General features: G+C 55.7%; 1 protein-coding gene across 4 annotated transcripts in view; it reads left to right on the forward strand.

The window, feature by feature from the left end:
* The first annotated feature begins 3,074 nt into the window (after positions 1 to 3,074).
* The window catches only part of AGAP3 (ArfGAP with GTPase domain, ankyrin repeat and PH domain 3), a 56,499-nt gene continuing 39,260 nt past the window's right edge, over positions 3,075 to 20,313 (forward strand). For all 4 annotated transcript variants that reach the window (XM_025291820.2, XM_025291823.2, XM_025291827.1 and 1 more), the window contains exon 1: positions 3,075 to 3,414. In XM_025291820.2, coding sequence (XP_025147605.1) covers positions 3,090 to 3,414 — 325 coding nt within the window. In that variant the 5' untranslated portion in view covers positions 3,075 to 3,089. The remainder of the gene's footprint in view (positions 3,415 to 20,313) is intronic.

Consider the following 20,313-nt stretch of genomic DNA (forward strand, 5'->3'; position numbering starts at 1 on the left):
GCGGACGCACGTGCGGGGTTCAGCGGCCTGCGCCCAGCGCCCACAGATCGCTGAGGGGCTGGCGGCGGCGGCTTTGAGGTTGTGGTAGCCCGCAGAGGTTCGAGGCGAGGTGGGGGGGGGGCAGCAGGATCCTCTCCCTCGCCCGCGGGCAGCCAGGACGTGTATCACATCAGAAACCAACGTCAGCTGGTTTCTGGCTAAGCCTGTCATATCACCCCCCCGCCCCACCCCCGTGTTTGGTGATGCAGTCTTTGTGGAGCGCAGGTGGACCCTACGCCGGCCTACTCTTAAGTCAGAGTGGACCCTCCACGTTGACTCTTCAGCCCAGAGCCCAGTATCCACGGGCTGCACCCCCCTGCCCCCGCCCCCAAGGCTGACTGAGGAGATGGGTCTTCAGGGCTGGCCATGGGAGGCTTCAGTTCAGTTCAGTCGCTCAGTCGTGTCCGACTCTTTGCGACCCCATGGACTGCAGCACACCAGGTCTCCCTGTCCATCACCAACTCCTGGAGTTTACCCAAACTCATGTCCATTGAGTCGGTGATGCCATCCAGCCGTCTCATCCTCTGGGGGGCTTAGGGCTGCCTTATTTACCTGGCTCCTCCTCCACTGGGCTCCTGTAAGACTGTGAGGAGCATGGACTTCGGAACATGGCAAAAAATTCTGACCCCTTATCCCGTGCTTATCAACTATATGACCTTGAGTGCGTTATTGAATCTATATGAACCTAAATTTCTTCGTTCTTAAAACTTACCTCGGAAGACAGTTGTAATGGGGGAAATTTGGTGTTTTATTAAAGAAGTGTGAAAACTGTATAGGGGATCTGTCACACGGTAGATATTTATTCTCTTACAACGCTTCCTCCCCTAAAATTTGGGCTCAGAAATTGGATCCTTAGAGTATTGCTGTACAGGAGACATTGAGCCTCGTGTGGCCTGAACCAAGTTAATTTTTATGGGTTTTCCCTCCTTCCTTTGGGCTCCTATAGCCACAAACTTTATAGGTCAGTCTTGATTAAAAGTAATGTACCCTGGTGCCCTCATAGCCTATACCTACTTATAGGAGCAAACACTCAAATGTTGCCTTGGGACTGTCAGTTTAGACTTACAACATATAGAACTATTAATAACTTATTTCTAGTTCCTTCCCATTTATCCATTTATTGTAGAAGTATTTATTAAATGTATACCATGTGTTGGGCACTGGGTCAGACTCCGGGAATACAATGGCAAATCAGACTGTACCCCTGCTCTCATGTAGCTAATGTACTAATAGAGGACACAATTAGCCCACTAGTGCTAAAACAGGTGTGTGCCAACTGCTGGGGCAACACTTTTGAAGGGCTCTTTACCTTCAGCATCTCTCCTGGGAAGTACCTACTGCTACTTCTTGCTTTCAATTTTAATTAAGCATCTAAAATATATGTTGGGTACTGCTTTTAGACTTATAGAACATCAGGCTAGGTGATCTGTCCAACCACTATATTTTTTCAGATGAAACCCAAAGAGGGTGAAAGACATTCTTCAGAACAAGCAGGTAGGTAGGACTCACACCTCTCTGGAGCTTGGGAGGCCCCAAGGTGTTGATTAGCTTGCACCAGGTTCTTTGGAAGGTTCAAGATACTTAGAAAGGTGATTAGGTTGGTACTGGGGTCGAGTGGTGTGGGTAGCTTAAATGGTGGGCAACTTTATGCTGGGAAAATACCCAGCTTGGGTATTTTGGAAGTGGAAGTGTATGTAAAAAGGATGGTATCTGTCAACTGTGCCAGAGGACATTGGGGTAGAGTCCTGGCAGGCTGATTGGCTGGGACCTGGGTTCTGCACAAGCCACCTCTTATGGGGTTTATGAAAAGTTGGGGGGAAGGGGGTGGCTAGTGAATCTGCATTCAGCTTTAGCAATGAGGATGCAGAAGAACTAGGACATTGAAGGGGGCTTCCCGGCCCCGGGAGTGGACAGGAACACAGGATGGACAAAGGAGAGAAAACAAGGAAAACTGAGGCCACCATGTGGACCCTGGTGAGTGTCTTAAATGGGGTGAGTGGGGAAAGAAGGCATAATATTTGATTCTTTTCTTCCTTCCCCTTTCCAGGGAGGTCCAACAGCGTTCACTTAATCCTCCACCAGTTCGGCAGTGGGGATCTTTTAGGAGAGGCTGGAAGATAAGAGAGAGGACATTGCTGTTTCAAGTGTCATTTTCAAGGGCCCCGCAGATGAAGGTCTCAGGAAGAACTGGAAATAGAAACCAGGGACCCAGATTCCCAGCCTCGGTGCCCGCAGCCGGCAATGGAAAGTCCAGGGAGGGCCTGAGAAAGAACCCTGAGTTGGCGTGGTCTCTAGCGGTGACCTCGGGGCCCAGGGACAGGGGATCCTGTGCCGCACGGATGGCAGGACAGTGTAGGCGAGGCGCAGTTGGGTCCGGGGCGGCGACCCTCCTCGGCCCACCAGCCGCGTTCATCAGCATCCCGGCACTGCCCGGAGAACAGACACTCCACCCAGACCAGCAAAGGGGGGCGAAAGCGACAGCTGGGGCCGCGAGGCGGGCAGGGCAGCTGTCCCCTCCAAGCGAGTGGCCCTCGCAGCGGGTGTGGTGGGGGCTGGAAAGGAGGCGGAAGGGCCCAGGCTGGGTGGGAGGGGCCGGCCGCCGGGGCCGAGCGCGCGACTCGGGGGTGGAGGCTGCTTCGCCAGCAAGCTAGCGAGGGGCGGGGGCGTTGGGGCCCGCGCGCTGGAGAGGCGGGGGCGGCGGGGAGGGGGGCTCAGGCTGCGTGTGCCGGAGCCGGCGGGGGCGGTGGTGCGTGCGCATGACGCGGGGGGGAGGGCCCGGGCCGCGCGCTCCCGGTCCCGTTGTTGTTGCCGCTGGAGGCGGCTTCCAGGCAGCAGGATCGCGGCGCCGGGGAGCGCCCGGCAGCAGCGGCCCCAGCGTGCGCGGCGGCGCCTCCTGGCCTCTGCCCCCAGCCCTCGGCCCCATGCACTAGCCCCGCGCCGCCCGCTCCGTAGTCCCGGCCCCAGCCCCGCGCGCCCGCCCGCCGCCGCCGCCGCCGCAGCGCCGCCCCGGCCCCGGCCGGGCCCGCCTCGGGCCCCGCGGCTCCGGAGCCATGAACTTCCAGGCGGGCGGGGGACAGAGCCCGCAGCAGCAGCCGAGCCTGGCGGCGCCGGGAGGCAGCGGCGGCGGCGGCGCGGGGGGCGGCGGGCAGTTCGGCGGCGCAGGGCCGGGGGCCGGGGGCGGCGGCGGCCCCTCGCAGCAGCTGGCCGGCGGGCCCCCCCAGCAGTTCGCACTCTCCAACTCAGCGGCCATCCGGGCCGAGATCCAGCGCTTCGAGTCCGTGCATCCCAATATCTACGCCATCTACGACCTGATCGAGCGCATCGAGGACCTGGCGCTGCAGAATCAGATCCGGGAGCACGTCATCTCCATCGAGGGTGAGCGGAGCCGGGGGCTGCGGGAGCCGGGGCGCGGTGGCCTCTCCGGCCCCGCTGGCCCGTTCCGGCCACGCTTTCCCGGTCTGGGGGTCCTCGCGCGCCTGAAGTCGGGTCACGCGGTTTGCCGATCGCTGGCGCTGCAGAGCCGGCGGCCAGGCTTCGCCATTTCTCGGCTGGCGACACTTTGGGGCTGGGGGGCAGGTCCCGTGCCGGGGGACACGTTTTCTGATCTGCGTGCTCCAGGCTGTGAGGGTGGCGTCGCTGCGGGAACGGGTGTGCTGGGAGCCGCGGAGGTTCCGGGGCCCTGGGGCCCGGTCTGGTCGGGCATGGCCCAGGAGGGTGGGCGCGGCGGAGGGCCTCGGCGGGCCAGGAGGTGGGGCCGCTGCCGGAGAGGCGTCTCAGCTGCCGCCCCGGCCCTGCCCGCCTCGCAGCGGTGAATCGGAGCCTGCCGTTAGTGGATGGCAGCGTTCCCGGGCCCGGCGCCCGCGGGCCCCGGAGGGTGGCGCTCCCCGAGGCCCTCTCTGCCGATGCACACCCCGCACGCCGCGGCGGCCGGGAGCGGGGCAGGCCTGGCGCGGGGCTGGGGCACCGGGGGCCGCGTGAGAGGCCTCGGCCGAGCCAGTGTCGCCTTCGCTGTGTCCAACGCGCGCCGGACACCTGCCTCTGCTCTCCAGGGAGAGGCTCCAGAGGCGAGCTGGGGGCTCCTGGGCCCTGACCGACCTCCAGGGACTCGGGTGCCAGGTGTTGGAAACTGGAACCATGGGCCACTTAGTTACCCAGCGCTCCTTTCTCTAGGCTCTCAGGCCTGGACTTGGCAGCTGAGGGGCAGAGGAAGTGGGGGCACGCTGCTGGCAGATGTGCCAGGACCCCTGGTGTAGTGGGGACAGGCAGCATCAGCAGGCCCCCACCTCTTAGGCAGCATGGTGACCTTTGAGCGCCGGTGGGGCAGATGGACCTGGGCCTGGGCCATCTGCTTCCTCCTCCCTCTCCTTTCCCTTTGAAGGCGGTCACCCCCCAGCAGGTGGTGGGTTCAGAAATGCCAGGAAAAGGCAGGGCCTTTTGCTGAGGACCTGGAGTTGATGGGAAGGGGCCTGTCCACTACTGGGGCCTCACAGGAGGGCCCCACTGGCATCTTTCTTTGTTTGAGGCTCTGGGGTGGAGTGTCCTTCCCCTAAACAACCCCTGTCTGCTTTTAGGGGTCCCCACGGCTGAGGAAGGAGTTGTTGGGCTTTTGGGGGGGGTAGGGGACCTCATTTAGAGCTGGAGTCCTGCTCTGTTCTTGACATGGTCCCCTCTGACTTCTTCCTGTCCCTTGCCCAGCCCTTGCTCATCCCTCTCCAGGCTGAGTTCACTGTGAACTAATTAGATGACAGAAAAAAAACTCATTAGCTTGGATCTGAGTAAATGGCCTGAATCATCGGTGTGGCTGGGGAACAGGAGGTGGCATCTGTGTGAGCCAGGGGCCCCCAAAAGAGAGGAGATGACCAATTTTTCCTCCTTGGTCTGAAGAGGTGGGGCGGGGAGAGCCGCCATTCCCTGTGGCTTCCCTCTTTCCCCCGGAGGAAGTAAGTTCCTTCAGTGCCCAGATGCCTCCCTCACCCACCCCCCGCCCCCCCACAGGCCCTTTTGGAGGGGGAAGAGGCTTGGTGGGAGGTGTGGAGGAAGGCAGGCCAAGCAGGGAGAGGCAGGAGTCTCAGCTGGACGCCGCCTCTAACTTCCGATTCCTTAACAGCAATCGCCCACCCCCGCTCCCCAGCTCAGAAGGTCTCTGGCCAAGCATCTTCTATGATGTGCAAGCCAGTGTTCCTGGGCCACGCTTGGGTGTTCACCCCCGTCCTGAATCCAACACGACAGGCAGAATTTCCCCCTCTAGAGCCCACCCCCGTGACCAACTTCCCCACTGTGGTTTGGAAGTACCCCGTGTTCCGTCTGCCACGCCTGGAAGCTCCGTGTCACCATCTCGGATTCTGGGACCTGGTGTCTCATTGTCACCAGGCCCAGCTGCTCCTCACACATCCGTTCCCAGCTCTCCTGGTCTCTACTTCCCTGCTCTTTCTTGGCGAGGCCGCCTCCCGCTTTCCTCCGTTTCCCCCCCCCCCCATAGCCCCCCCCGTTTTTTTTTGGCCAACGTCTCTCCTGGAACCCATCTTGATTCTCCACCTCACCCCTGCTTTCCCACTTATGTCGCCCTAGCTTTTCCACTGTAGGCAGGCATCAAAAAGAAAAAAAAAAGCCCAGAAAACTCCTTCTCCGATTTCTGCCCTATATCCTTCTTTTTGCCATCTGCCAAACCATATTGCCGCTGTCCTGCAGACAGCATCCCCGCCTCCCCAGCGGAGGGCGGGGTGGGGGGCAGCTTCACAGGCGGGGCGTTTCCCTGCTCACCCTGTGAGCCTGACCCGAGCCCCCCACCAACCCTCTGCCAGAGCCCCTGCAGACCTGGGTCGAGAGGCTGTTACATAAACACATCCATCACCCGGGAGGCCGACCCTATGTTTACTAGACATGGGCCTCTTAGTGGCAAGGGATGACATTTCCCTCGTGTGGAGTAAGCCTCACTCGGTGGTGCTTTGGTGAAGGGTGTTCATCCCAACCCTGGAGGTGACCAGGGAGGTGTGGCCAGGGGTCCCTTTGGGACTGAGAGGGCTCTGTGGCACCCTGTCCTCCTGCCCTCTCTCAGCCCCTCTGAACCCTGTGGCCAGGGCAGGAAGAAGCAGAGGAACTCTGAGCTTTCCTGTGTTTCAGGACAGGATCTGGAGGGAGGGAGTTCCTTTTCCCTCCAAAGGCAAGGAAAGAGAGAACCTGTCCGCTATTAGGCCTTACGGAATGTATGAGGGTATCATCAAGAGCCAGGATGGAGAGGGAGACAGGTCACCACCTGCGGAGCCTCTGAGCCACCCTCGCCACCCTGGTGGGGGCACCGAGGCTCGGAGGAGTGGGGGACCTGATGGTGTGCCCTGTGTCCTAGAAAGAGGGCCACAGAGGATCTTGGTCCAGATGGGGACAGCCTAGGTGCACGGGATCCAGGCGTGCTGGGCCACGTGAGCCGGGAGCTGGGATGAGCTGTTGGGAAAGGCCGCCCTGGGGTCCCCACAGGTGGCCTGGGAAGGCAGGCTTGTCCCTGAGTAGCCCTGAGCTCAGGGAGGTCTGCCGGTGTGACACACGGCCAGGAATCAGACTGTGGTCCTGGCAGCTACTCGCCAACTGGGTAACTTGTTCCTATGGCCCTTGGTGTTCCTGCAAGTTTTGTTGTTTTTTTTTTTTTTTTTGAGATGTTTTAACTTATTTTAGTTTAAAAGCATGTTTTATCAATGTAACTTGTCTACAGTGTGAAAAAAAGGGTTCGTCGCACAGTCATGTCCGACTCTTGGCGACCCCATGGACTGTTGCCCGCCAGGCTCCTCTGCCCATGGGATTCTCCAGGCCAGAATACTGGAGTAGGTGGCCATTCCCTTCTCCAGAGGATCTTCCCAGCCCAGGGATGGACCCCGGCTCTCCTGCCTTGGAGGCAGATTCTTTACCATCTGAGCCACCTAGGGAAACCCCTATTATAAAATAAAACTTCAGGAAAGTGGAGCCTCCAGCTGCTGAGCCGGTGCCCAGGAGTGTGATCCTGCTGGAGACCTGGCTTTGGGAGTGGCCCCCAGGATTGCCCCAGTCCTCAAGCTGCTAGGCCACCATGAAGAGGGAGGGAGTGAGGAGCCTGGCCTCTGCTGGGTCCAGGCCTGCCTTCCTCCAGGGGCTTTTAAGCAGTGAAATTCCTTGGTCGGGGTGACACATGGCTGTCCTGTTACCCCTCACTCACTGAGGCATTGTCCACCTTACCTCCATGGGCTCCGGGCTTGGTAACATTCTAAAGGGACTCAGATAAAAAGAGGTGCTGGTGTTCCTAGTTCAAATCCAGGCCAAGGGGAGAAGGTGGCCCAGAACTGTGGACAGGGTGGTCAGAGCTTCTGCAGCTGCAAGTCTCCCCAGAGCTGTAGATTTTGTCCCTTGTTGTTTCCTGTCCTGTGACCAGATCCCAGCAACAGCCTTGTGATGTGGAGAGAAGCACTGGGTCCATTCTGGAGACAGAAAAGCTCTGTCCTGAGCTGATTCCCTTCTCCTGTTCCTGGGGATAGGCATTCCCCAACCTGCTGATAACACATGCCCGCGGGGCTTGCTGCCTCCAAGAGATCTCACTTGGTGGGTTTGGGATGGGGGCCCAGGGTGTGTAACGTCCCCTGGGCCATTGTGGTAATTAGCTGCTTTGGGGAATGCGTGCCTCGTGGGGGACTGGTTATTGAGGACTTTGCACAAAAGAGCTCTAGGAATTCTCAAAAAGAGGATATCAGTGTGGGTGCCAGGGGCCAGGGAAAGCTGCATTTGTTCCAGATACGTGTATTAGCTCCTGCAATGTGGCCCAGTTGCATCTAGCACTGCGGAGAGCAGGAGGGGAGGGCGGGGGCTGAGCCAGCACTCTGGACACTGAAGGTGAATGGATCAGCCCTTAGCAGATCCCAGAGCGGGGACTGGGAGTGGCAAGAGTAAAGCCCAAGTTTTAAGAAAAGCAGGGCAAAGATGAGAGGCTGGGAAAGGCTTGTCAAGCCCCCAAGCCTGCAGGAACTCGGTGGGGGGAGCCTGGAGATGCCCCCCACCCCTCACCTCCAACCATTTAGTCCTCTTTCACTGCATTCCAGCTCTCTGCCAGATTTGGAAGACAGTCCATGTTCCTAAACACGCCATGGCTGGCATGTACCGTAGCTTTCTTCTACCATTTATTCATGCATTTATTTGTTTTTGGCTGCACTGAGTAACATGTGAGACCTTGGTTCCTTCACCAGGGATCTGCAGTGGAAGCTGGAGTCTTAACCACTTAGACTGCCAGGGAAGTCCCTACCATTTACTTCTTTAATTGAATGTGTATGCCAGGCACGGGGTCTGGGAGATGCTCTGTGCAGAGGGAGCAGGTGTGCAAAGGCAGCAAGAGATGGGGCCCAAGGAGCCACAGGCTGGTCTGTGTGCCTGAGCACTGAGTCTACAGGGGGAGGACCTTGGTGCAGGAGTTGTGAACATTTAATCCTCTTATGAATTCATTTACAGCTCACCTTGTTCCAGGAGACCACTCAAGGTGGCACTTAAGCCTGCAGGAGATGGGCAGTCACTGGAGGGTTGAAGCAGAAGCTGTCTGGCAGGTGTTATCTGAAAGCAGGTTGGGGCTTCCCTGCTGCCTCCGATGGTAAAGAATCTGCCTGCAATGCTGGAGACCTGGGTTCAATCCCTGGGTCGGGAAGATGCCTTGGAGAGGGAAATGGCCACCCACTCCAGTATTCTTGCCTGGAGAAGCCCTATGGACAGAGGAGCCTGGTGGGCTACAGTCCAGGGGGCCGCAAAAAGAGTCAAGCACAACTGAGCGATTAACTCTTTCCCTTCTCACTCACATTTGAGAATGAACTCTCCGTTTGGTGCCGGCTGGACCAGAGGGCACAGGGCCACAGGGAAACCAGGCAGGAGAAGTGGATGAATGAGCTCTTAGTGTCCATGCTGTGCATTTGGCCATGAGCCCTTCCGAGCCGCTGTCAGCGGGCCTCTGATCTCAGAACCTCAGGAATGGAGGGAAGAAGGAGATCCTAGCCTGGGGGAGCTGAGGCTGAGGGGGGCCAACCCAGGGCCCTGTGACCAGAGGGGCCTGTTCAGCATGGCCTGAATACCCACCCAGGACCCTTTGGCTTGCCCCCATTCTCTGCAGGTAATGCGATTAAACAGAGAACAGGGGTTTTCTTGAACCAATTGCATTCTTCCTGACGTCTAGCCGGCTTCCACCATGCAGGCCAAGGGCGCGGGGCAGCTAGTTTGGCTCAGGGAGCTAAGCTCTGGGATTATGGAAGCAGGAAGGAGAGGTGACCCGAATCACCTGCTTTGAGGATGTGGACCTTGGGCTATGCAGTGTCCCACCAGTGAACATTCCTCGCCTGCCTGCTGGAGATTGTCATGAGGCCTCTGCAGTCCCTTGCAGTCTTCTCGGGTATGCACATATCATCCCCATTTTGCAATGAGATCGCCTAGGACTTAGAAGAGCGTCCCTGATGGCTCAGAGGGTAAAGTGTCTGCCCGCAATGCGGGAGACCCTGGGTTCGATCCCTGGGTCCAGAAGATCCCCTGGAGAAGGAAATGGCAACCCACTCTGGTATTCTTGCCTGATGAATCCCATGGATGGAGGAGCCTGGTAGCCTACAGTCCAAGTCACATCCCCAAGACCGCCCAGGGACGCTGCCTGGTTTTCCAGTTCCAGGCCTGGGGCTCTTCCCCTCACATGGATGGACTGATTGAGCTCTGCTGGGCCAGGCTGACATGCAGTCAGCCGTGCTGGGTGCTTCTCAGGCAAGCTTTTGACCTGGAGTTTCACCTTTGGAAGCTTTTAGAGTACAACTTAAGGGCGATTCAGAGCTCTTCTCTCCTGCCGTAGTTTTCTTCTGGATGTCTTGTATGCCCAGCTGAATGATGCCTTTTGGAGGGGGGCTCTCCCTTCAGGGAGCAGCATGGATACTGCACATGGTAGAAAAGATGCTCAGTCAGGAAACACTCCAAAATATTTGAACATCTAAAAAATGTAAATATATGTTTAAACGGGGAAAATAACGCCTGCTTGTTAGAACACATTCCAGTGTGAAAGGAAGTAGAAACACCCTACCCCTCCCCGGGGCACCTGCTGTCTGTCTGATGGGTATCTCTGATCTGCCTCCTCTCCCATATCTATCTACTATATCTAATTACTCCACGATCAATGATATTATTGCCGTTTCATAGCAGAAGTGGGACTCTGGAAAATACTCCACTGGGGAGAAGGGAAACCAGAGCCGCAGATTCATGAAAGGCCTCTGTGTTCAAGCACCTGTCTGGCAGCTCCCTGTCGGGGAATCCGGAGACTGGGGGTCTCCTTCCTGTTCTGCAGCTGACTGGCTGTGAGAACTCAGGCCCCCAAACCCCGCTCCCCACCCTGGCCTGTCCTCCTGATCCTGGTCCTAGCCTGTGGGCCATCTCAGTCTTGGATTCCTGCTCTATGGAGGACAGATTCCATTCAGTGTGAGGTTCCAAGCTTGCCTACCTGTGCGCCACGTATGACGCACGCTGCCCGGCACAGAGTGAGTGCCCAGTACGGGCTCTTGGTGATCTGAGAGACTGCGTGGTGCCTGGGGCAGGGCTGTGCAATCAAGCCAAGTCTGCTGGTGCCTAGATCTTTGCACACTGAGGTCTTTACATGCCTAGATCTGTTTATTCCCTTTGGACAGATTCCCAGAAGGAAGAAAACGGTAGGGCCGTTGGGCTCACACGACCTTTTGGGGACTTTGGCCACACGTGCCACAGTACCCCGTAGGCAAACCCTTCCTATTTTCTGGGGCAGAGACTGCCTGTTCCCTGCCCCTACCCTCTCCACCTGAAAAGAGAAGAGAAAGGATGAAAGAATTTTGTGTGTATTTGATTACTAGTGAGAGTTAAGATTCAGCAATGGTTTTTTGATCACTGTATTTTGTTGAATTTCGTTCACATCCTTCATTCGTCTTCCCCGTGGTTTGTTACTCTTTTGCTTAACACGTGTTGTCAGTCGTGTTTGACTCTTTGCAAATCCGTGGACTGCAGCATGGCAGGTTTCCCTGTCCTTCACTATCTTCCAGAGCTTGCTCAAACTCATGTCCTTTGAATCGGTGATGCCATCAAGTCATCTCATCCTCTGTTGCCCCCTCTGTGTCCTCAATCTCTCCCAGCATCAGGGTCTTTTCCAGTGAGTTGGCTTTTTGCGTCAGGTGGCCTAAGTATTGGAGCTTCAGCATCAGTCCTTCCAATGAATAGTCAGGGTTGATCTCCTTTAGGATTGGCTGGTTTGATCTTGCAGTCCAAGGGACTCTCAAGAGTCTTCTCCAGCACCACAGTTCAAAAGCATCAATTCTTTGGTGCTTAACCTTCTTTATGGTTCAACTCTCACATCCATACGTGACTACTGGAAAAACCAGAGCTTTGACTAGACAGACCTTTGTTGGCAAAATGATGTCTCTGCTTTTAATACGTGTGGGACAGTTTTAATCTCTGAATTCAGAGCAGGCATACATTGCTGATTGCTGGAGGTGAGCTGCGGTCTGGGTCTCTCTGGCGGCCCTCTGACGCTCCTGGGGCCCTGGCCACCAAGATGAGTGAGCCCACACCACGTGGTCCCAGAGGGATGTGCCTTTGCTGTTTTCGTGCCTGTTTGTAGTGTGTATTTTCTTTCTCTTTCTTGTTTGTCAGTGCCCCTCCTTGCCACTGTTGGCGCGCCCGCCCACAGCAATTTCTCTTTTGCCTTTTAATTTGATGTTTTGATGGCTTGCGAACCTGGAGCCCAAGCTGGTAGAGTGGAATTTGAGCCCAGGCACGGCCTCTCTGCATGTGTCTGTGTCTGTGTCTGTGTGTGCGGCGGGGTGGGAGCCTGGGAACTCTGGGGGCTCCTGCTCTGCTCCTGGTAGGAGGGCCCAGCCCCTCCTCTGCGCGTGGTCTCTTCCAGGGAGGGGTTGACGCGCTTGGACTCTTTTGGTTAAACAGGCCCTAAACGAAGACCCTTTGGTGAGAAAAAGATTTGGTGGCTTTCAGTCCCCTCCGAAGCCCCCACTTATCTTGGTTATTGTTTCCAGACTCTTCTAGACCGTTTTACATCAGATGATACGGTAGAATGGAGCCTGCTGCCTGGATTTGGATTCCTAACACTTAGTAGCTGTGTGATCTTGGGTGAATTCCATAACCTTTCTGTGCCTTGGCTTCCTTGTGGCTAAAATGAGGGTAACAAGCACCCATCTCATTGCTGTGAGGATGAAGTGTGTTAACGCATGTGAAGTTTTTAGACCAGCCGCGGCTGTGTTCACAGCGGCTCCAGCCTCTGCAGGGCTGGGGCGATGACTTGGTGAGGTCATCACCTGCCGCTGTGGCTCAGTCACCCTCCCTGAACCCAAGTGGGCAAGTGGGCAAACCTGGGGAGCAGAGTTGGGGGTAGGTTGGTCCAGCTTGGCAGACGCTGGGCAGGGGTGCTTGGTCCCATCTTGTCTGAGGTTCCAGCTGATAGACGCAGACCCTGGACCACAGCTGGTCACAAGGCACCCAGCGTTGCTTTCCTCTGACTGTTTGCCTGTCGATTAGTGTATTTCCTCTAATTCAGCACCAATTACATATGTGAGTCATGTGTAAATTCAGATTTTCAGGTAGCCATAATGAGAAAGTAAAAAGATGGGCAAGAATGGATACATGTGTAGGAATGGCTGGGTCCCTTCGCTGCTCACCTGAAACTGTCACTGCATCGTTCATCGGCTGCACCCCGATACAAAATAAAAAGTTTAAAACAAAAGGGAAAAGGAAATCAACTTTAATGCTGTGTATTATTCAACCCATTGTATCTGAAATATTATCATTTCAATGTACAATTAATATAAAAATATTTCATGAGCCATCTCACATTCTTTTTTCAACAACATCTTCAAGCTCCCCTGTTTTACACCCTCAGCGCCTCTCCATTTAGACCGGCCACATTTCAGACACCCAGGAGCCGCTGGTGGCTCTGGTATTGGAAGAATGGCTCTAATTTTATCCTGTCAGATAATGAAAGAATACCTCTTTGTTGGAAAAATTGAATATAGAAGTATATCCTTTTGGATTCATCTTCCTGAAGTATTACATTCAAAACATTTTTTTAAAGTAATGTGACCTTCACGTATGTCCTGCCGTTTTCATTCAGTCAGCAAGCACTTCTTTACCACGCACCTGCTCAGGCCACAGTGATGGGGGGCATACAAATCCATCTAGAAGTGTTACTGAACTCGCAGTGGGTTTTTGTCAGCGCAGATTTTCTTAAAACCTGAAAGTGTAACCAGCGTTGCGGGGGCTGGGGCATGAAACGTGTTCCCATCGAGGGAATTCTCAGATTTCGGAACCGAGACTCACCGAGTTCTGCCTAAGGTGGAAGGTGGGGAGCGAGCCCAGGCCCCACTCTTTGGCAAGAAGCTGGAGGAGAGGGTGGGTGTCTGGGGAGAGAGCACGTCCAGGCTCCTCTGAGTCAGTGTCTTGGTGCGGATGGTTTTGCCCACGAGCTCCAGCATGGCTCACGTCACTTGGGTTTGGTGGTTTAGTCCCACGTGGCTGCTGCTCTGCCCTACTTAATGTCCCCGCCCGCCCCCTCCACATCACGGCCAGATAATCCTGAACCCAATCCTGAACCCGAGTGAGGGGAGAGAGGGGGCGGGAAGGGACTCTCCCATCTGCCGCTGGGCCAGCAGTGATGGTGGGCCCGACTGGAAGTGGACATGCCAGCCTGCGAACCTGTCAGTGTGCAGAGCTCGGATGAATGGCACAGTCAGGGACTGGCTGACCTCTGCATATCCGCCTCGGGCTGGATGGAATAAAGTGCGGATTGGGAGGTGCAGGCTTTTAGGGGAGAGTGAAGTCGCTCAGTCATGTCCGACTCTTTGTGACCTCATGGACCATAGCCTGCCAGGTTCCTCCATCCCTGGATTTTCCAGGCAAGAATATTGGAGTGGGTTGCTGTTTCCTTCTCCAGGGGATCTTCTTGACCCGAGAGTGGAACCCGGGTCTCCCAAATTGCAGGCAGACTCTTTGCCGTCTGAGCCACCAGGGACTCTGCTTAGGGGACAGGGTGCTGATTGTGTAGCCAATGGTGCAGGCCAGAGACAGTGGGAGCCACCTACGCGGGGTTCAAGGTCACTGAGGAACAGCTGGGTGGGTGAGGCCCCCAGCTCTTTTCTTGTCGTGGTGGGGGCCTCCTTCCAGCTCACAGAGCAAAAGCGGGCTGGGTGATCCTGCCAGCCACGGACCCCTCAGCCGTGACCCCCGGTAGTGGTACCGGGACAAGTCACCAGCAAAGCCGCAGTGTACCCCTCACCCCATCCTGGCATCGCAGGCTGGAGCTGTTTTTGTAAGGCTTCTTTTTCCTTCTTGGTCTGTGTTCTGTCTTTGTGCTGAGTAACATCTATATAGAACAGCGGAGAGTTCGTAAACAGACATGTATGCTCAGAAAAACACGTGGAGCAGTCAGGCTCCTCTCAGCCTGCAGCCCTGGTTGTTGAATCTCTCAGGCCACTTCTGGGCCCTAAGATTAGGGAGCCCACCCCCTCCCCTCCCCTCCCCCTCTCCTCCCCTCCCCCTCTCCTCCCCTCCCCTCCCCCTCTCCTCCCCTCCCCTCCCCCTCTCCTCCCCTCCCCTCCCCCTCTCCTCCCCTCCCCTCCCCCTCTCCTCCCCTCCCCTCCCCCTCCCCCTCAGTCTCTTCTCCCCCTCCAGCTTGGAGATGAGATGCTAGTGGAACCGCCCAGGAAGGAGCATCCGGCTGTATTGCAGCAATAAACACCACCTCCCTTGCACCAGCTCCCTGTTAACCTTTGTCCAGGGAGCCAGCAGGGAACATGCCGATGGGCCGGGCTGGGCAGCCTTCTGTCTTCAGGAGGCCCTTGGGTAAGCCTTCCCGAGTCCCCTTCCAGCCAGCCTAGAGAAGACAGAGGTTGTCACCCTGCAGAGCTCTCTGATCCCAGCCTGTCATTCAGAGGGGACATGCCATCCTGAGCTGGTGGTTATAGGCACCTCACCTCCCTCCCCGGTCCCCGTCACCCGCTGGCTGGGGCCCTGGGGCTGTACTCTGCTCAGTGGGCTCCAGGGGCACTTATTGCCCTTTCCTTGTGTGAAGAGCTGGGCTGTAAAGCCGCCTATCTTCAGCTCCATCGCTCTCCTTTCTGGTGCAAGGCCCTGGTCTGTCCTCCGCCCCCCTCCCCCGCCCCGTCCCCCAAGACTCCCCTGACCTGGTCCCTTGGCCTGGAGCCGTGCGTGTCTCGCCCCTGCTGGCCCCAAGCTGGTGTCCACCCAACTTGCTGTCTCCCTTCTGGATGCTGAGCTGGTGGCAGGCGGGCCTCGGGCCCCCAGCCCAGCAGAGACCAGTGACCGGGGCCCTCCCTGCTCGGTTCAGAGCCCAGGAGCCCTGTGGGGCCTGGGGGTCTCTCGGGGAGCCCGGTACCACCTGTAGCAGCCTGGAGCAGCCAAGGATGGGGAGAGGGGTTGTCAGGGGCCTGAGGTGGAGCTGGGCTGGGAGGAGGCCGTCTGTAGCAGGGCCCAGCTTCTCTCTCCCAGGCCTGTCCTCCCTGCGGCCGAGTCTGGGCCGTGTGCTCTGCGCCCGGCTCCAGCCCGACCTGCACCAGCATGGCCCCCAGGTGACCCCTGGAATAAGATGGCAGCGGCGTGTGGAGTTCTCTGTCCTCTCCTTCCTCCTCCAGGGCTCAGAGCTCGGTCAGAGCTGCCAGGTCGTGGAGAGCTCAGTGTCTTACTTTTCAGCACGTCGGCCAACGCAGACCTTAAACACCCCGCAGATGTGTGGGGGCGGCTGTCCTTCCACCTGGCCCTGGAGGGTGGTGGGGACAGGAAGGTGGTCACATTCTAGCCCACTTTGTGACCCTCGCCCACCACCAGCGGGCCTGAGACCAAGGGAGGGACACCAGCCAGCATCTGGGTCTCAGGTGCTGGGGGGCGGACAGGCCCTGTGTGGGTGGGTAGGGGGGCAATCTGGTTGAGTCCAGGCCGAGGGCACCAGTGACATCAATACAGAGACCCTGACCCAGGTCCAAACAGCTTAACAGCGACTCGCTGAGGGGGCAGGGCGCCCGGGAGACCCAGGAGAGAGTCCTTCCTCTGTCTGCAAGGGAAAATGCGTCCTGGAGGATGAGGGGGCTGGGCGGTCCAGGTCTGGGAGCTGTGTGTGTGGTGGTGGGGTGCGGGAGGGGCAGGAGGGGGAGGCCCTTCTGAATTCTGAACCAGGTGCCCTGGGCACTGTCATTGCCTTTCCTTCTGGTGAAAAAGTGAAAGTTGTGAGTTGCTCAGGCAAGAAGACTGGAGTGGGCTGCCATTCCTTTCTCCAGGGGGTCTTCCCGACCCAGGGATCCAACACAGATCTCCTGCATGGCTGGCAGATTCTTTACCGTCTGGGCCGGGAAAGCCCTTCCAGTGAGTGAAAGTCGCTCAGTCGTGTCTGATTCTTTGTGACCCCTATAGTCCATGGAATTCTCCAGGCCAGAATACTGGAGTGGATAGCCTTTCCCTTCTCCAGGGGATCTTCCCAACCCAGGAATCAAACCCAGGTCTCCCGCATTGCAGGCAGATTCTTTACGATCTGAGCCCTTCCAGGGTGCCCCCTAAACTTGATCAAGGGTACAGTTGATTTCTGCAGCAAGTGGGCTATAGGTCCCAGAGCAGCTCAGCCATGAGTGGGCTGTGTGGGGGGGTCCCTCTGCTTCTGAGCAGGAACGGTTAGGTACCAAAGATAAATCATATATCTCAGAGAGTGCGCCACATGCCAGGGGAGGCGGGTGGGAGGGGGAGCCCTGCGGCGTGCCTGGCTGCCGTGAGAGGCACTGGGAGACACTGTTTTACCGGAGTCGTGATCGTATTAGGAAAATCGCTGGCGTCGTGTGTTTTTAAACTATTCACAAGTGCCACCCCACACTCCAGCACTTTGTGCAGCAGACGTCGTAAGAATGACAGCTTTTGCTCTGGTGCTGGGGAGCGGCAGCTTCTGGAGTAAGGGGTGGCGCATCAGATCTGTTTCCGCTGCGTGTACCCCTCCGTGCCTGCTGGTGATTCCTGAGACTGCCTTGGGGTGTTGGCGCCCCCACCTTGCAGATGAGGGACCCAAGGCCCACAGATGTGACAAAGGCAGGATCTGGACCTAGGACATCCGGTCTCACATGCCGGGCTCTGAGCCGTCACGCGCCGCTGCACCGTGGAAAAGATAAAAGCTCTGAAAAATACAGGAGGAAATCAAAAGACTATTGTCTCATCTTGGGATGAGAGGATCCTCTTAAGCCAGACAGGAAACCCGGAACTCATAGAGGGAAAGACGACTGATTTTTTTCCCCCCCTGAGCCTTTTATTTTGGAAAATAAGCTACCTTGAGTGATTCATGGTTAACATCTATCTGTTTGCTTTCCCTCTGTCTCTCTCACACATTTTTTTTTGGTGGAGGTGATGGTCAGTAGTTGTGGACACAATGGAGCTTGTCCCCCAAGCAGTCTAGCAGGCATTTCCTATGAACAGACAGTCTTTCTACATGACTTCACACCAGGGTCATACCTAAGAAGATAAGCGAGGACTTTCAACCATCACTGGATAGCTCATCCATAACTCAATGTCCTCAAGGAACCCCGAAATGCCTTATATAACCTCTTTGTTTTCCCAAGTCAGGATGGCACAGGCCCCATTGTGATGCTTTCCCTATCACGCAGACTCTTTTTTAAAAAGTTTACTGAAGTATAGTTGATTTACAATGCTGTGTTAATTTCTACTGTACAGCAAAGTGACTCAGTTAGACGCATTCTTTTTCCATTATCGTTTATTACAGAATACTGAATATAGTTCCCTGTGCTATACAGTGGGTTTCCCTGATAGCTCAGTAGGTAAAGAATCTGCCTGCAATGCAGGAGACCCCAGTTCAATCCCTGGGTTGGGAAGCTCCGCTGGAGAAGGGATAGGCTACCCACTCCAGTATTCTTGGGCTTCCCTGGTGGCTCAGCTGGTAAAGAACCCACCTGCAATGCAGGAGACCTGGGTTCGATCCCTGGATTAGGAAGATCCCCTGGAGAAGGGAAAGCCTACCCACTCCAGTATTATCGCCTAAGAGTTAGACACGACTTAGCGACTTTGACTCACTCACTAGGCTAGATTTGTTGCACTTACGAAGGCGCTCTTGGAACGGAACTTGTTCGTATGTATATAGTAAACATATATGTAGTGTTTAGTGAAAGTCGCTCAGTCGTGTCCGACTCTTTGCGACCCCATGGACTATACAGTCCATGGAATTCTCCAGGCCAGGATACTGGAGTGGGTTGCTCTTCCCTGCTCCAGGGGATCTTCCCAACCCAGGGATTGAACCCAGGTCTCCCGCATTGCAGGCAGATTCTTTACCAGCTGAGCCACGAGGGAAGCACAGAACACTGTACTTCCTCCGTAATAGTTTGAATTTACTGAGTCCCAGCCCCCAGCCCTCCCTCCCCAGCACCCCCGCCCTTGGCAGGCCTGAGTCCATTCTGCTTCTGTGTCACAGATACCTTTGTTTGTGTCATAGCTTAGATTCCACATACACGTGATACCGTACGATACTTGTCTGTCTGACTTGACTTTGCTTTAGCATGACAGTCTCCAGGTCCACCCATGTCGCTGCCCGTGGTGTCACTGCATTCTTTTTTGTGGCTGCCGAGTGTCCCATCATGAGCCCCGCATCTCTGTCCGTTCATCTTTCAGCAGGCATTCAGGTCGTTTCCATGTGTCAGTTCAGTTCAGCCGCTCAGTCGTGTCCAGCGCTTTGCGACCCCGTGGGCCGCAGCACGCCAGGCCTCCCCATTCATCACCGGAGCCCGCCCCCCACGTGCACTGACTGGGCTGTTGTTCACAGTGCTGCCGTGCGCACAGGGGTGCAGGCATCTACTAGAATCACAGTTTTGTCCCAGTTTCCCAGGAGTGGGATCGCTGGACCTTATGGCAGCCCTTATTTTTGGTTTTTTGAGGAACCTCCATGCTGTTTTCCATAGCGGCTGCACTGGTGTGCATTCCCACCAGCCGTTGCCGGGGAGGGGGGGGGGGGTTCCTTTTCTCCACACCCTCTCCAGCGTTTATTATTATAGACATTTTAATGGTGGCCATTCTTACCCGTCCATCATGCAGACTCTTGAAGAGTCTGGGGCAGGTTTCTCGTAGAACGCCGTGCTCTGATTCAAATGCTGGGGCCAGCTGGTGTTATTTAACTTATTCTTTTATCCCCGCTTGCTGCCCATGACCTGAAGTGAGGTCGGGGGGCTTTGGTGAGATCTAGGTTAAACCCTTTGGACAGGAATACCTCCTGTTGTGGCGTGTCAGGCTCTGTTCTTGGAGATGCTAAAGAGATAATTACCAGACCTCCTCATCCTGAAGGCCCCTTGCCTCCCCCTTTGTAATTCACAGTCTGTGGGGTGAGACTTCTGCACCTGGGAAATAAACTGCTCCCAACGGCTCTCACTCAGTGGTTTTCAGCGCATCAGTGACCTGAATCTGTCCTGTGGGGGTTGCCACGTGGTGATTTTTCTCATCTGGACTTTCCTTCTGCAAGTCTTAGCTGGTATTCTTCTGTCAGTAATAGCCCTTGGCTGTTTTTAGTATCGCTCTTGTCTTCTGGATATTTGTTGTCGTTCAGATATTATAATCAATTACAAAATTAACAGATTTAATTACATTTTTGTAGACTACAGTAAGAGAATTCGCTTGCCATGAACATATGCCAGATAAATGGTTAAGATGCTTGTTACACAAAGAATTCCTCTAATTGTTTTTTTTTTGGTTGCGCTGGTGGGTTGTGGGATCTTAGTTCCCCAGCCAAGGATTGAACCTGGGCCCTCGGCAGTGAAAGGACAGGGCCCCGACGACCGGATCTCCAGGAAATTTCCTCCTCTAAATTGTTAAGAAAAGACTTTTAAGACCCCAAAGACAATTAGACAAAGAATAGAACCAGGTGGACAATTCAGAGAAGAGGAAATGCAAATTGTTGATGACCATGAAAAGACGCTTAGCCTCAAAGTAATCAGGGGAACGCAGATCTGAAGAGCAAGGTACTGGGTTCCCCCTTTAGAAGTGGAAACTGAGCTGATGACTTTTGATGCTGGTGAGAGTGGCAGAGTGGGCGTTCTCATGCGTTGCTGGTGGGAGACTGGTCGGTGGCGGGGTGGGGTGGGGGTTGCTGCCTCCTGTTTGGAAGGGTCATCAGGCATTATCCATGGACATGAAAAATTCATATTTTTCTTTGAACTCAACTCTTCTACTTTGGGGCATGTAACCTGTGAAAAGAACATACATAGTTGTTCTTTTACAGGTGTTGGTTACAGCCTTGCT

The sequence above is a fragment of the Bubalus bubalis genome, chromosome 8 (assembly GCF_019923935.1).
Source record: "Bubalus bubalis isolate 160015118507 breed Murrah chromosome 8, NDDB_SH_1, whole genome shotgun sequence".
Classification (NCBI taxonomy): Eukaryota; Metazoa; Chordata; class Mammalia; order Artiodactyla; family Bovidae; genus Bubalus; species Bubalus bubalis.